Consider the following 17,519-nt stretch of genomic DNA (forward strand, 5'->3'; position numbering starts at 1 on the left):
TGCAGCGACGTTGCCAGCATTCTGGGCACCATGCCCAGCTCACTATCACACGCAATATTCAATTTTATACCCTACATTTATTACTGTATTTTATAAAAATATTTTCCGCAATTTTGTCCAGTATATGCCATAATTTAATTTTTGACTACTTTATAAGTAGAATTTAGTTTAAGTTGAACCAGTTTTACAATTATTGAGACTGTTTTTTATGTAAATATAATATAAATTAACGACGTAAAGTCAGTCCAATATAACCAACTCACCTTCAATTGAAAACGCATACTCTTACCTAAATTATATATGATCTCTCTTATCCATTCAGAATCCTTTTAAATGCATTGACAATAACACTTATTTACTTCAAGCTTTCCTCTCAGACTACAAGCTTCTCAATAAAGTCAATGATAAATTCTGCACAGAATATCTTAAAAAAAGAATATCTTACTCACGGTAAATTGTTTCTCGGCGCTATCGGAATGTTGAACGCCTTCCACTCAGCTATCTGCTGATAATCTATAACTTTATTGCATTTGACCAGATCGTTCCAATTATCACTAATACAGGACAATAAATGATTACTATTTATTGCTCAATATATAAAATGATAGATTATCAACACACAGAAACAGTCAAAATGCGCACTTTGAAAGTGTTAGGTATTATTCTCGGTTGTATAATTGTCGTGGGAGTAGTAGTAGGGAGTTTAACATGGGGCATTTTGGCGAACAGAGGTCCAGAGCCTCCGGAATTGAAGGAATTAGATTGGTGGGAACATACTATTATTTACCAGATATACCCTAGGTCCTTTAAGGACAGCGATGGCGATGGTATTGGTGACTTGAAAGGTACTTTATATATTTTTTTTAACACGGTTACGATCATTTGCTAACATAAGAAGTCACATGGATGAAGTTTTTATACTCGAATATTATCAACAAGGGCCCAGCACTTTAAAAGATTGATATATTGTAAGAAAATAAGTCATGTATAAAGAGGAACAAAATGTAAAAATCTTTATATTATTGTGATTGTAAAGTTTTAAGATGATATGAAAATATTTCATTCAACATTTTATGTTTCTGCTGGACAGGACCATGCCAAATCAAAATAGGAACCTGATATTGATATTGTCTAAACAATATGAAATTTTTGTCTCTATGTTAAAGGTATTATAAGTGAGCTTCATCATTTCGTTGATGCTGGTGTGGGCGCTATATGGATGTCACCTATCTTCGTCTCTCCTATGGTCGACTTCGGCTACGATATCAGTGACTTCTACAATATACATGACGAGTACGGAACCATGGATGATTTCGAGGAGTTGGTTGACAAAGCTCATAATTTAGGTAAGAAATAGGTCTACTCACACATCCTCTATTTATTTAGAGTACTAGTATCCAGCTTAAACACAGATGACACCGTTATAAATGAGGAAATACGCATGAAACGAAACCTTACATAATTACCTATTTTTTAGGACATTGGATATTTTTATTGGAAGAAGAATTTGCTAGAGGTTTGTACTTTAAATAAGGTTGCAAATTTGAAACTTCTTGTTCTCAACAGGTATCCGAGTATTATTAGACTACGTTCCCAACCACGCCAGTAACGAATCGCAATATTTTATACGTTCTCAAGCGAGAGAGCCCGGATACGAAAATTATTTTGTTTGGGCGGACCCCGTCATGGTCAACGGTACTCGAACTGTTCCTTCCAATTGGGTAATACTACTGATACAAAACGAATATGAAATATTAACGCTATTTAACCTCAATTTCTTTTAATTAAGGAATAACAATTTATTGTTACTTAAATAGCGTTCGAGTCGGTTCGTTGTTTACTTTTCCTTTTTCAATGGATAGACTAATTATATAAAACACGTCTTTATAATTTAGATCAGTCAATTTGGCGGTACAGTGTGGGAATGGGACGAAATCAGACAACAGTACTATTTGCACCAGTTTGCGAAAGAACAAATAGATTTCAACTTTAGAGAACCAGCAGTAAGGCAAGAAATGCTAAATATAATGCAGTTTTGGTTCGAGAAAGGTGTAGATGGCTTTAGACTGGACGCCATTCCGCATCTCTTTGAAGCTAATCCTGACGACTATGGAGGTGTCTACCCAGACGAACCGTTGAGTGGAAATATGTTCTTGAATCCTAACCAACCTGGGTACACCACACAGGAATATGTAAGAGACCTAATAGAGCTTTACGATGTTGTGTACGAATGGAGGGATTTTGCTGACAAATGGAAACAAGATAACAACGCAGATACCAAGTGAGTATTTTTGATTATCGTATCTATTTTTATAAACCTTATATCCAGTTTTGCAACACTTATCAGTAGAAGTGGATTATTAAGTCAAACATGGGATGTTTCGAAATTCCATTTAAAAGCAATTTCGTACCGTTATCAAAGCCAAACATTAACATTACAATTACAGAATATTATTAGCGGAGGCGTACGCAAATATATCAATGACGATGTTGTATTACGGAGACGAGCAGGGCAGGCTCGGAGCGCATTTCCCCTTTAATTTCGATTTCATCACAAGTCTCTCCAGTCAATCTACCGCTCGAGACTTCGTTTATGTAATCAAACGCTGGCTCACTTATATGCCTCAGGGAGAAGTTGCTAATTGGGTCGTAAGTACCATACTCATATCTTTCATGAAAATACTGAAATATATGCGCCATTTCTGCTTTCATTTGAAGCTGACATTATTACACTTTGTTTCTGCGGCGTTCGCATCTAGATTTAATGCACCTATTTATGTTTGCCCAAAGTAGCCTGCCCATTTCGTATTCACTGGATTATTAATACAATCTAATACTTATGATTTTCATCTACAACAATACTCCACATCAGAAGATCATTAATAAATATTGGCATCAATTACAATATCTCTAAATTATATGGCAATACCATATTATTTTGATCTAATATTTTAGTTCGGCAATCACGACCAGAAAAGAATGCCTTCAAGATTCCGAACTGATATGGTCGATGGTCTCAATGCTTTAAACATGATGCTTCCTGGTGTCGCGATCACGTACCAAGGAGAGGAAATCGGCATGAGAGATGGATTCGTCAGCTGGAATGATACCGTGGACGTACAAGCAATAAATCAGGGCAATGAGGACAACTATTTGGAGTTTTCTAGAGATCCAGCAAGAACGCCATACCATTGGGATGGCTCAGCAAATGCTGGGTTCACCACTGGACCCAAAACCTGGTTGCCAGTTGCAGCCGATTATCGAGAAATTAACTTGCAAGCTCAAAAGGCTGCATCGAGGAGCCATTACAAGGTTATTTAACATTTCAAAATCGAACACATTAAATGTTTCATATCTTTTGCCTTCATTTCCTAATTTTTTTTTAATTATACTTTCCATATCGTTAAACAAATTTATATCGTTAGTCAGAGAGCATTAAAAATATTCAACTGGAAATTTGATTCTATATGAATATCGATAAAAAACTACAAACCTCAAATTTGTAAACAGACTAATTTCTTGCCATTTGAAAAAAAGAGCAATATGATTAAATTATTTTTAGGTCTATATAATCTATATTTAACTTAATAACTTAACTAGACCCTATTTAGCCCTAGAATCAACATCACTTATACTTAAAAACTTAGCAGAACTCTTATTACATATAACTTAACCAACATTCACAGGTCTACCAATCCCTAACGTCATTGCGGAGAGAACCAGCTCTGTCTCACGGCAGTTACTTCATCCAAGCCTTGAGCGAAAACACCCTGATTCTGGTCAGATATCTGGTCACACACGACACGTATGCCCTGATATTTAACGTAGGCACTTCCAGGGAAACCGTGGATGTGTCTAATGTCCCATACTTAAGAGAACCTCTCACTGTCCACGTGTCTAGTGTCCATTCAAATCGTGTTAACGGGTAAGACTTAAAAATTTCATGTATACCATACATTTGTTGGGAAAGTGATATTTATACTGCTGCAAGCTGTCTTTAATCGTAATAGACACAAGTTTTTGTTTGTATTTTCTTGGTTTAAGGAACGTTCTAGAAGTAGATATTGTTGTAGATGGAGGTTGATTAGGTCTTCTACTTAGTTCCAATATTTTAAACCAAATCTTTAAAACATGTCTTTACACCCTAGCATCTTTAAAAAAGTATTTAGCTTTTTTCTAAAAAGTGAACCGTTTACCATATCTAACGTAATTAAGAACAAGATTTTATTTATATTTAGATGCTTTCATACTCAGTTACTGAGTTAACAGCCGTTAATGATATAACCGAGACTGTGAGAGTTCTTCTTCATATAAAAATATAAAAATAGCCCTCCGACGCTTAATTTTTTAAAATATAACCGTGGAAAAAATAATTAAATTTCAAAATGTTCAAAGTTTTACGTAACTAGCTCGCGTGGAGCTCAAAATTATTAAACTTTTTTCCGGCCAAACTCAAATTTATTTTTTTATTCCTTTTTAATGAAACTTTTGGTTGGCTCCTGTCTATTTCATATTTATTACTATAATACAAAGTTCATAGCCATATTTAAAAGAAAATTAACCTTATGCCCTTTTTTTAAAGGCTAATTTCTACAAGTCTCCAAAGGGGCAATTAAAATATTTCTAACAAAGACATATTTACGTATATTACTTACAATACGGGATCTTGTTCCATAATCCAGTCATAACTCTAAACTAGAAGCAATTAAAACAGGACCATATGCTTCTGTCATAAAGAAAACGTGAAATGTTCAAGATCCGTTGTAAATTGCGATGTTTTTCAACTTGGTCTATTTGTACAAATTCTGTTTTTGATTTATGATTCTTAACAAATTGATGTGCTGATTGTCTATGACAAGTAACTTAGATTATTATTATTTATTTTTATTAATGCTTTATTCCTATTGGACGAACCGTGATGTTTATATGACCTATAGCGTTTTAACTTGACCAGTAGTTCCTGTAATAAGGGGTTTCAAGCAATCAAACAAACATTTCAGCTTACTAGATGCTCGTCCCGGCTTCACCCGGATATCAAAATTCCTGTTTTATCCGCATAAGTGAGCATTTAATCGGGATAAAAAGTATCCTATCACCCAAGTTTCATCAAAATCCGTTCCGTACTTCCGCGAAATTGACGGACAAACACCCATGATACATAGTGTGACTATCCGTGCATTTTCGTTCTGAATGCTTAAATATGAAATAAATAAAATATAAAGTATATTCAGGTCCAGAGATTACGCCAACACTACGTGATAAACTCAAAAACCTCTTGTATAGTAATATTATGTTATCTGTACCTCTTTATAAAACTAGCATAGATAATATAGATATATGAACATCAAGTACAGATTAAATGTATATATTTCTATTACTTTGTTACAGGGACAGAATTCCTTTCGGTGAAGTGTCGTTACAGGCTGGGGAAGCCTTAATATTACGTGCAGCGCCGGTTTAATGTAAATAAAATATTAAGAAATGTAAATATAAGGGATTATAACTGTTTATATTTTATTTATCGTAATTTCTACTTTATAAACTCCCGTTTAGTGAATTGTATAATAAATATTTTAAACTAAAACAGAACCATCATCCAATCGTTAGGACTAGATCATATTTGAATGGGACTATAAAGAAGGCCCCAGCTTTTACATAAAAAAGAATCTTCAAAATCGGTACACCCAGTCCAAAGTTCTGAGGTAACAAAGCCTCAAAATACTGTTTAATCGATAACCTATACCTACTACTAACTCCTTTTTATAAGTCGGTTGATATTAACATAGAATTTTAATACGTTTCTGGTTTGTTATATTTTTTAACGATAATATAGTACTAATTATCCTATATACGATTATAACAAAAATAGAAAAAAAAATATACCAAAAGATTAAACATCACTCAAAAAGAAAAAAATTATTAATAATATCAATAAATTCAAGTAGAAACTTCATATTAAATGTTTATTTAAAAGTCGAACAATCTTTTACATGTAAAATGTACGTGTGAAATTTAAAAATTTAATTTCTTTTTATGTTTACAGTGTTCTAAACAAAATAATTATCAGCCTCCTGTGGATTGTGAAAACTGTTTCCCAGTAGTTAGACAGTCTAGTTACAATAATGCATCTTGTGGAATAACCAGTATTATGGCAATGATACGTCAATTTTCATGAAATTGCCGTCACAGCCCATGTATCCGCTCGCTAGTGATGTGCTTTGTGATGATACATGCCTACATACATGCATTCGAATAACCACACATATGTCTAGTTGTGCCCCGCGGTTTAACTCACATAGTACTTAATGTTGTTCAATAAATAAGCTATCTAACACTGAAAGAATTTTTCAATTCGGTCCAGTAGTTCCTGAGATTAGTGCGGACGACCAAACGAACACACTCTTCAGCTTTATAATATCACTACATAGTATAAAACGAAGTCGTTTTATCTGTCCTATGTTCCTATGTATGTTTAAATCTTTAAAACTGCGCTACGGATTTTGGCGGGGTTATTTTTAATAGAGAGATTGATTCAAGAGGCTTATATGTATAATGACATCTATTAAACTAATTAAACGTGTGTGAGGCCGCGGGCAAACGCTAGATAATTTGTATTTAAAGAATTTTGAATGGTTCCGCTCCTCTTCGCCTATGGTACATTTTATAGCAACAGGGATCAGAGTGAAAGAATTGTTGGAATCGGTCCGTATTCCCGGTATTAAAGCGATCAACAAATCAAACTCGACTCAGCTTTATATTACAAGTATAGCCCGGACTTATGGGGTTTGCGTATTCGCATAGCTGTATTTATAATAATAAAACTCGCGCAAACTACCAACGAATAATCCATTCGTATTAACTACATTTCAATCAAGATATTCGCTTACCGAGATATCAGTTGAACGAAATAAAACGGTTCAATCTGTACTTAAAATAGCGTTCACCGAAGACAGTTTAACTTGCGAATAAATAATCTAAATCAGTTGAACTGCAATTATGCTGCATTGCGGATAATGTCTTACAGGCGAAGTGAATTTATTATCAGACGAGCTGGAGCGCATTCTTACTCCATTGTAACATTATTTCTAACTAGCGTGTCGCCCCGTCTCTGCTTGGATTAACTTGAGATAATAATGGAAACACCCTAGCTCAAGCAATTACTCAGAATATGAAACTTTACAATAATATAGCTTACATATGAGTGAGACATGAGCTATATAAATTCTTGGTATTTCCCGTGGATTCTAAAGCGGGTGAAACCGCATGGCGCAGCTAGTAATAGAAATAAACTCAATTGTCTCACTTCCCCTTATCCTTTCTACTAATATTATAAATGCGAAAGTTTGTAAGGATGTGTGTGCGTTTGTTGCTCTTTCACGCAAAAACTACTGAACCGATTGCAATAAAATTTGGTACGCAGATAGCTGGACAACTGGGATTACATAAAGGCTCCTTTATATCCCGATATTCCTACGGGATACGGACTTACGCTGGTGAAACAGCTAGTACAGAATATATGTCAGATAATTATTTGATCGTGGCGATTCAAATCAGGGTATTAGAAAACTCATGAAATTATTATATTGTCACCGATCCTTGATAAGTGTACAGAGTAAGAACTAAATATGATCGTTTTAGTACCATAGAAATTGTATTAAAGGAGTGTTTATAATAAAAAAAAATTGCTTTCCTATTATTTTATAAAACACAAAGCATATTTAAACATGATGATATGATGGATACATCACTACTACAAACCTACGTATGGAAGCAATTACAGCATTAATCTCGGAAAATGTGGTTAAGAGCGATCGTGTTCGTTGTAGCGGCGAAGTGTGTGTCGGCCGCGTGGTGGAGCAACGCGGTTTACTATTGGATGATCGTGGATTCTTTTAAAGATTTCGATGGTGATGGTTTGGGTGATTTGCAGGGTAAGAATGTAGTGACAAGGAAAAAGATGAGAAATTTTGAAAGAATAGAAAAAATTTGATCACGAGGCGAGATTCGAACCCGCCTCGTGGTCTAATTTTTTGTATTCTTTGAAAATTTCTCATTTATAAAGCATTTCAATGCTATAAAACTAAAAATTAAAAGAAAAAAGCTAATAAAATTTGTGTCATCTTATTGATATAACATATGAAAACAAGATTATTTGTGTGTTTCAGTTCAATTGAATTTGATATATAAATGCAAATAGAACTTCAGCGAATCGTGTTTCATAAAAACCGTATTTAATAAGAAGAAAACGAGTTCTTTTAATTAGCTTATATTAGAACTCAAAGCATTTATTTGGGCTCTGTGGTCGATTGCTATTTACGGATAAATACATTAACTGCAATGTTTGAATGTGTGTACAAGTTATACTTAATCATTTTTAGATTAACTTCTATTATTGTTCAATACTTTTAATTATATTATGGCTAATTATAGAATATATATAAAATAAATCCTATTTCCCTTGGTCACGCTATCACGAGTGAACGGCTGGACCGATTTCAAAAATTCTTTCACCATTAGAAAGCAGCAATTATGCTGAATGATATAGGCTTTATCACGGGTGAAACCGGGGCGAATGGCTAGTTTGAAATAATTTTTCCCAAGGGAGCATTTAATCAGAATAAAAAGTATCCTATCCTCCAAGTCAGCTCATACCCTCTCTGTATACCAAACTTCATCAAAATCCGTTAAGTAGTTTCAGCGTGATTAACGGACTATTATGCAAACAGACAAACTTTCACATTTATAATATTAGTGTGATATATTATGTACTAGGCGTCATCAAGCAACTCAGCTACGTTAAAGCACTAGGCGCAGATGCAGTGATCCTGTCTCCAATACAAGCCAAGAGCCCCGACTGCGCGCGCCCGGGCACGCTTGTCTTTGCTTCGATTGACAATCGTTATGGTACAATGGATACGTTTAATAAGCTGATGGAAAAATCTAAAAAGCTGGGTAAAGTAAATATGTAATGTGTATAGTAATAATTCATGGGCGGTGGTAGCGCTTACTATCAGGCGACCCACCAGCTCCATTGCCGACTGTGACATTAAAAAAAAAAAAAAAAAAATATTATAAAATAATTATTGAATGGATAATGTACGAAACATCGTAAAAGTTACCTATTACTACGTAATCTGTGTATAATTGAAGGCTTAATACATGTTATCCTCTGTTTGTCTACAGACATATTATATCGAAGCTTTCATAGGAAAATTATAATAGTTCCATCAGAATGCATTGATACTGATGGGTATTTTCTACATAAAACGTCACCGACGTCCCAGGGACGCGAGTACCACTCCAAAATCTACAAAGAACCAAATGACAAAATTTCCTGTCCATAAAAAATCAATCAGTTGAAAACCCATGAGTAATAAAACCAAAAAAACATCAGTCGAATTGAAAACCTCCTTCATTTTGGAAACGTCGGTTAAAATACTTCTAACATCTAAGCAACGATACTCTCTCTTGAATAATTATAGAGTTCCTTTTCACTTACACTTGAAGTTATAAGATATTATTCATTAACGGAATTTAATTTTGAATAGCCATTACCTTGAGGCTGTTATTTAGGTAGCTACGACGGCCGTTTAATAAACTCCGAATGGAATATTATTTAATGTTGCCAAGCAAACACATTGTTTTCGAAATTTGCTTGTTACGTACCAAACAATTGCTTGCTAAGAATTAATTATAAGGAATGGATATAACAGATCTCAAAGTGGTAATGAGTTTGGATGTACAGCGGGTTAGTGCAGCATCAGAATGGTTTAACCACAGTGCTAGTAGACGGCCAGGGTATGAAGATTGGGTTGTGTGGCGAGATGGACCTCAAGACGACCCCCCTGTGGTAATTTTGTGACAAAATTATTTTAAGCGAGGCATAAAATCACCATTTAACACGACTAAAGCCATAATGATTACGTTGCTTAGTTTAAAGTCATTATAATTGATCAAATTTACTTTTCGGTGTCAAACAACTTAATAAAACGAAATAATTAATATAATATCTATAACTTATAACGGTGGTTTTTATAACCATGATTTATGAACATTGAACTTCTACCTTATAAATCTTTCAATTTATTGGTATATATATGGTTTTGTGACCAATAATTAATTAAACAGTTTCGATGACTATTATTTTTTTTAGTTAGATGAAGGTATAGACAGCTGGACATGGAACAATGAACGAAATGGATTCTGGGCTTCAAAAAATAACGAGACCCTTTTAAACCTCTGTTCTGAAGGTCTCCTTGAGGCCTTAAAAGCTGCCCAATGTTTCTGGCTTCAACGGGGAGTTGCAGGGATCAGTCTGACTCCAGATTATTATTTGAATTATGAATGTGGAATCCAATTTATAAAGAAAATGGCAGCATCCGCCGGAAGTTGTGCCAGAGCAGCGAATGCGGACAACCCGTAAGTTATTACCAGATACTTAAATCACATTGTTGATCCCATATTTATATTGTACTATTTTACGCTTTCACTCTTACGTTGTGATTTATGGGATTGGATGAAGAAGTAATTAATACAATTCTATAATGTATATAAGAAAAAATAAATAACGAAATATCAAAATATTGTATTGTATTGTAGGGTGGACTAATAATTCCACTCTACAGCAATAACTTGAAATTATACCAAGGAGAGAAATACACAAAAGATTGAGGTCAGAGCTGCTAAGCTTACGACTGTACTGAGAGTGCTCTTATCCTCATAATAAGTATAATTACAGGGAGAAATCAAGTGAAAATAAAATTTATTGAAGATATATTAAAAGCATCAACTAACCAGCTCCCAGCTATCTATTTTCCACATATGCATCACAACAGAGTATCGTACTTGTAACAAGATACATAATCCTACACTAAAACACGATTAAAACATGTGCAAGGTCAGCTGAGGTCGAGTAAATAACCGATAATTCCATGATAACACGCCAATCACTCATTTTAAATGCATAGTTCACGGTCAATGATTTCATACTGAACAATTACCAGACACATCATTACCAAACAATCCGCTTGTATATTCTGCAACCGTTGTATGTCATTCCAGAATAATTTTAGTGGAAACTGAGCTCGACGTTGCTATCTCAGCAAACTACTTTGGAGACGCAAATAGCGTTATAAGTAAAGCTCTAGCTAGCTCGCAGAGGAGCACAGCAGATTTGGCGCTGGCTTTACACGCTAGTCTGTTGTTCTGTCCGCAAGATATGACCCCCACGTGGCTAGTGAGTTGTCCTTGTCAGTTTTAATCTAACCTAAACCCGAAATATGGGTCTGGTACGTAAATTGCGTTCGTGTACCGAGTGTAAGCTAAGATTCCGGTTTCATATAGTCGCCTATTTATGTGGACCATGTGCTAGTATAGAGGAATTTATTGGAGCTCATAATGTTCAATTTGTCTGAGTTGTTGTGTTACTTCTATATTTGAAATATGCACCATTTAACACAACATGAGATCGAGAACGAAAACTATGCGGCTCTATCTACCATTTTCTATAAATGGGCGGGCATAGCCGCGTTCGGAAATCTATGAATTATTAATTATATAATTATTTAACCTGCATGCATTTCATGGCAAAGTTTTGTGTAATCCAATATTTATAATTATAACAAAACGACATATAACATCACCCTGATCAATATATTTTCCAACCACTCTTATTTTAATATGTATCATACTGGGCTAAAATTTTGCATAAATTATTTTGACGCTCTGATTATAGAAATCGAGTCTAATTGCCCATAGTAATAGAATTCTTAAAACATGACTGATAAACTTTGACTTGACCTAGTTTCTTCAAATAAGAAATTTAGATTTTTATCATAACCAAGATTATAAATACCAACAGACCAGCGCCAGACAAGAGAGCCGCATAACAACACGCTACGGCACTGACTTAGTGGATGCGTTAAACCTAATTGCCCTCATACTCCCCGGATCCACAATCATCCAGCAAGGAGACGAGCTAGGAGCGGCCGACACCATCCTAGAATGGGCTACAACTACAAAATGCTGGCCAAATAAACCCTCTCCCTCATTAGCTCCATTCCCGTGGGACGATTCTAGTACTGCAGGATTCAGTAGTGCTGAACCCTGGCTCCCTTTGGCACCAAATTATAGATATGCTAATGCTAAATCTGAATTCGCTAATGATCTCAGCCATGCTGGAGTAGTGAGACTTGCAGCTGCTATGAGGAAATCTCCTGCATTTGGACCCCATGTTGAAGTATGAGTTTATCTTATTATGTATTAGTTATAGCATTGCAATAACGTATTTTGTAAACCTTGATGCCAAAAACATTAATCAATTTTGATTATCTGAATGACTACTAAATAAACTACATAAATGATCAATTGACTTCTTAATAAATAGAAGGAAATAGAAGATTTAATTAGAAATTCGTAGTAAGCAAACACCAAAAAGTTCTTATCTTTCAGTTTAATTTAAATATTTTATTTCCAAGTTGTCATTTATATAATATACATTAAATTTATATTTTTTTCTAGATCAAACGATTCGACGATGCCCTAGCCATATTAAGGTGGGGAGGATCCGGATCACTCCTGGTCGTTTCCAACATTGGCCGGAAAACAACAGATGTCCAGCTCTCAAAAATACCAGGTGTAGCTGCTGAAATGACTGTTGCTGCAAGCTCTGGAGGTTCTGTATATATTAAACCTTATTTCACATATTGCATGGAAAAATATTTGATTCTATTGTGACATGTAGTTGAAATGAAGTTATTGACTTACTACGTGTTACCTACTTCCTAGTAAGGTCTTTGGTTTCCAATTTCTTAAATAAACGCCATTTAAACCTTAATTATCACACGGTTTAACTTTTGTTCTACAAATTGCCTTCACAAATAGTTAAAACGTCCAAATGCAAACGGAATAAAAATTTAATTCGACAAAAGTAATTGTTTCGTTAGCCCCTTTATGTTTCAATATAAATACCCTTTGAAAACTTCACGGTTAAAAGGTTTTTCCGGTTCCACTTCATCCTCTCGTTATCGTGAATCTAAAACATTTATCATGGAACATAACCTGAAAGGTATACCGCAGTCTGAGTGCTGTGAATGTTAAAGCAAGAGTGATCGTCTAATTACCAATTAATTATATGGTTTAACGTTTTTTTCTTCTAAATTATTATGTATTTTATGCAAATTTTATTCCACAAAAGCGTAAACACATATCATTATATATCACATGGTGTGAAATACAATCTAAAATCTAAAATAAAATCTAAACCGCTTTCAAAAAGTATCCGAATCAAACCAAGTCAATTAACAAAAAATTATCAAAATCAGTTTACTCAGTCGAAACTTTGCTAGTCGGTGAGATTCAGTTAAAAGTTTCTATGATTGATGAGTTTATGGATCTGGCATTGCTAATGTTTCATGATTACAGACTAAATACCTACATTTAATATCACAACTATCACTAGTTTAAGGTAAAACTTTTTATAAAATTCAAGCACTGTATATAACATCATGTCTCTATTTAATGCTTGTATAATTACAGGTTCCAGTGTTTCGACAGGTGAACATATGCATACGGATAAATTGATAAAATTAAATCCTGGAGAGACGTTGCTCCTAGCGGGGCCCCCGCGGCACTGCGGGGGGCCGGGCCCCGTCGATAAGATTGCCAACAAATTATCTGAGGGTTGGCAGAAATTAAATAAGTACTTCAGTAATAGCTGAGTGAAGTAGATTCTATGAGAAATTAACCAATGCTTTAAAAATATAAAAATTGTCCTATGTTAAATTCAAGTTTTTTTTTATGTTTACGTATTTAATTGAATAACAAAACAAGTGATTATAAAATTTATACATGAGTATATGCTGTTATTTTATAACTAGTGGAATGTATTTAAGAATGTAAATGAAACTTCATTATCACCATCATCGTCCAGCCTATATAATTATTATATTTCCAATGCAGGGACAAAACTTCTTTTGTGGACGTTAAAATAAAGGTTGATATAAAATCTCTATTTCTTTCATACATTTGTTCATATTCTATGTCTCATTAATAAACAAATAAATAGATCAATTCATTAGTTAATCTTATTATATGTCATGTTTACTAAACGATCATTAAATTAGAAAGCAGACGGACCCAGGGCAGCGGGCTATAGCTATAGCATGTAACGTGAAATCGATTTTCATTCACGCAGAACTAGGCTACGATCTAATTTCAAACGAATTATGTCACATGCTCTATGAAGATGCGAGTTTTTAATGTAGACTTTATTACTTTCCATATAGTAATAGATAGTACTAGCTCATTTTCCAGACTTTTCCTATATTTGTCAGGATATATACTTACACACGTACCTATATTTTGTTTCTATTTTAAATGATGATTATTCCTGTGGTGGGATGGTCTATATACACAAAAGAAATAAGACTAGAGCCCGCGGCCTTTCTCATATAATAATTGGATATAAGGAGTATTTATGCTATGTTGCGTTCTGGCGTGATTTATCTATAGAACTACACCAAAAATTCAATAATATAAATATGTAAAATATTAATTAATTCATGCTTTAATAGTAACGCAAAGTTTTGAAAGTTTCGGATGTATAGCGGATATATAATTAAAAGTCAACTTTACCCAACAATTTTGATCTATGAATAAACCTTTCATGAGGTCGACCCACTTACATTTCAGAAGTATCGGAAACTTTGAAACAAATTTTTTAAGTGTTATTTATTTACTAAAATGAGCAGGTGAAATGTAATGTTTAGTCAAATAATAAATTAAACTATATCGTTTAAAGTCCGGTCAATTTGCTGAAAATTTCCGTATGAGTATATATATATATTTATGTTATATTTTATTGGCGGGAATTCAACCCACTACATGTAAGATAGCTGACATATTAAGTATACTAGCTACTTGTACCAATTTACTCCATCTGAAAGAGACATGCTTCACAAACTCCCAATTGCAAATCGATGCAATTTCATCGAAATCGATACAGCGAAAGCATTAAAAAAATTTAACATATTTAAATAAATGATGACTTTCCCAGAAACTTTGCTTTGTTATTTATGCATTATAAATATATATACTTCAATATATCCTATCGTCTACACATTTTACAATTTTTTTTTACAACACTCTTAGACTAAAAATAGTAAAAAGAATAAAGCGTATAATGAAAAATAAAAACCGCCCAGAATTCAATTACTCCACGTCATCTCCACTACTCTTGACACACTGGCTACGAAGACGTAGAGGCGTAGAGTCGCTACAAGTTCTACGGAAATCCTGGACGACCTATTTATTAAGGCGCTGCTACGAGTTAAGCTTTATATATTATTTAAGTACTAGCTCTGCTCGGAAATGTATATTTGTAGGTTTCTTAAAGTTGTTTAGTTATTTGCCTGGAGAAGCAACAAGCTTCACGGGTCAAAAGCATCTTAGAGTTTGAAATTTGGGAATTTTTAAATTGGCGGTGGAATATCCAAGGATAGTGATAAAAAAGCTAAACGAAATTTCAATTTTTAGCTAGATGTTGTATAAACTTACGTGTTAATTGTTTTTTGTAGTTTGACCTAAATATAACACGTATACCATTAGATGATTAAGTATTTGAGGTCAAGGGCTGGTTAAAAATGCCTCTACATCTCGTATAATGTGTAATATCCCTAATAACTAAAACCACCATACCATTCTTGTAGCATATTTATTAAATGCCCCAATTTAGGTAAAAAACCATCTATACTCAATTCTATTTCCTAATGGCAATAACTAATCAATTATAATCCAAGACTGTCGCAAAATGGAGTCCCATTAAGCGTAATAACCGCGAAATCTTCGTCGTTTTCTTGAGCGTAAACCGCGAGAGGGCGCTGTCAGATGCCGGTATTACTCGCTGTTTTTACGTTGGAAATATAAGTGACTAGTTGCGGGAACGTGGGTGTATATATAAAATGACTTACAGAATTTGCTTTTCTCGGCATTTCCAACGTTTATAACGACGATGGCGGTCAGCACGGAGAAAAAGGCGCGCGCCCACATGGCCGCGAGGCGAGCTCGCGGTAGCCCGGCGCGGCGCGGACTGCTTGAATTTCGAACGTACCGTATCGATTTTGCGCGCGCTTTTTCGCGCCTGCGTTCAGCGCCATGGGGTTGCTAGGATAAAATTAAAAACATGTCGTATTAAAAAATTTCGAAAAGGCCGATTTGTCCGAAACATCCGATTGTTTATAAATTCATAAACATCCATGTGAAATACGTAATTGCTAGATACGTACAATAGGTTTTTAGGAAAGCTTCTGAATATTGAAGAATGTTGTTTGGTTCTTGTTAAGTTTGGATAAGTGCAGTTACGAGATTTAATGATTTCACTTTTTTAAAAGTATTTACAGTGCAATTATTGAAAACGAATACAACTTAATACGTTTGTTAAAAGTGTTAGAAAAAATATGCGAAGCTTACCGATTAAAAATTAGTTACCTATACTTTGTACGCAATCCGTTCCTTTTTTCCGTCGAATACTGACTTATATAGGTATCCAACACAAACAAGCATAACACTATTGAAGAGCTTGCTGCGGTATGGCAAAAAACGCGGGTTCGAATCCCACCTCGTGATCAAATTTTCTCTACTCTTTCAAAATTTCTCGAGTTTTTAATAATTTAATATTTGCCATTACCACGATAAAACCTATATACTTAAAATTTGCTTTCATCTTTATTTTCATTACACTATTACGATCATTGAACTGCAGTTTACTCTCTTAAAATTTATAAATCACTCAGCTTATATCCATGTTATGACATTGTCCATAAGCATCAAAATATTGGACCATACGCCAAACAACGTAACCTATATAACCGATTAAATAATCGATCTCTATAAACAAAAAACTTCCATTCTAATACGTACCACAAATAAAAACTTCCTTCTTTCCTCTGTTTAAATATGCATAAACCTGCGCTTTCATCAAAAAGATTTTACATTACTTAAATAGAACTGAAAAGATGTTTAATATACCTACACGAATTTCCCTAAAACAACATTCTAAAAGGAGTTGCTTATTAATAATTCAAGAGATACGGAGGTATGCCTTCTGGCAACATCGTCCCCATTCTTCGGTAGCCTAGCAAAAATCCTACAACTATTAATTACCCCGTTGTATTCTACATCTTATGGCCGAGGCTTAAAGTGCACATTTGCTTGAATGCAACTCAAATTCATCCTTTAGTGTAGAGACAGTACACGGCACGCCGCAGGCTACTAATAGTACGAGCTATCTTAATAAAAGCTGCATCGAAATTTGAACCTAAAATATCTGAAATACGGCATCGTTGGATTCGCAGTACATCGCTGGTTGGAAAAGAGAACAAAACAAGTTGTCAGAAGGAAGGAGGAGTTGTACATCGTTTACGACGATAAAGCAACGCGTAGTTAACTGGACATTGTTTGCAATAACTCTAAGTTCTGTGAATGAACGTTGACAATTTTAGTCGGCGCTGAAATAAAAATGA

At 34.4% G+C, this 17,519-nt stretch overlaps 2 protein-coding genes across 3 annotated transcripts in view; one reads left to right on the forward strand and one right to left on the reverse strand.

Moving 5' to 3' along the window:
* The window catches only part of LOC119840480, a 62,886-nt gene extending 46,797 nt beyond the window's left edge, over nucleotides 1–16,089 (reverse strand). For both annotated transcript variants that reach the window (XM_038367240.1, XM_038367153.1), the window contains exon 1: nucleotides 15,969–16,089. In XM_038367240.1, the coding sequence (XP_038223168.1) occupies nucleotides 15,969–16,047 (79 nt within the window). In that variant the 5' untranslated portion in view covers nucleotides 16,048–16,089. The remainder of the gene's footprint in view (nucleotides 1–15,968) is intronic.
* On the forward strand, nucleotides 635–5,467 carry LOC119840395 (maltase 1-like). Its single transcript, XM_038367032.1, has 8 exons — nucleotides 635–845; nucleotides 1,167–1,346; nucleotides 1,567–1,721; nucleotides 1,896–2,281; nucleotides 2,448–2,649; nucleotides 2,956–3,312; nucleotides 3,687–3,925; nucleotides 5,389–5,467. The coding sequence occupies exons 1-8, from the start codon at nucleotides 635–637 to the stop codon at nucleotides 5,459–5,461; spliced, it is 1,803 nt and encodes a 600-aa protein (XP_038222960.1). The 3' UTR covers nucleotides 5,462–5,467.
* Nucleotides 16,090–17,519: the final 1,430 nt, after the last annotated feature.

Source organism: Zerene cesonia, chromosome 1 (assembly GCF_012273895.1).
Source record: "Zerene cesonia ecotype Mississippi chromosome 1, Zerene_cesonia_1.1, whole genome shotgun sequence".
In the NCBI taxonomy this organism is placed as follows: Eukaryota; Metazoa; Arthropoda; class Insecta; order Lepidoptera; family Pieridae; genus Zerene; species Zerene cesonia.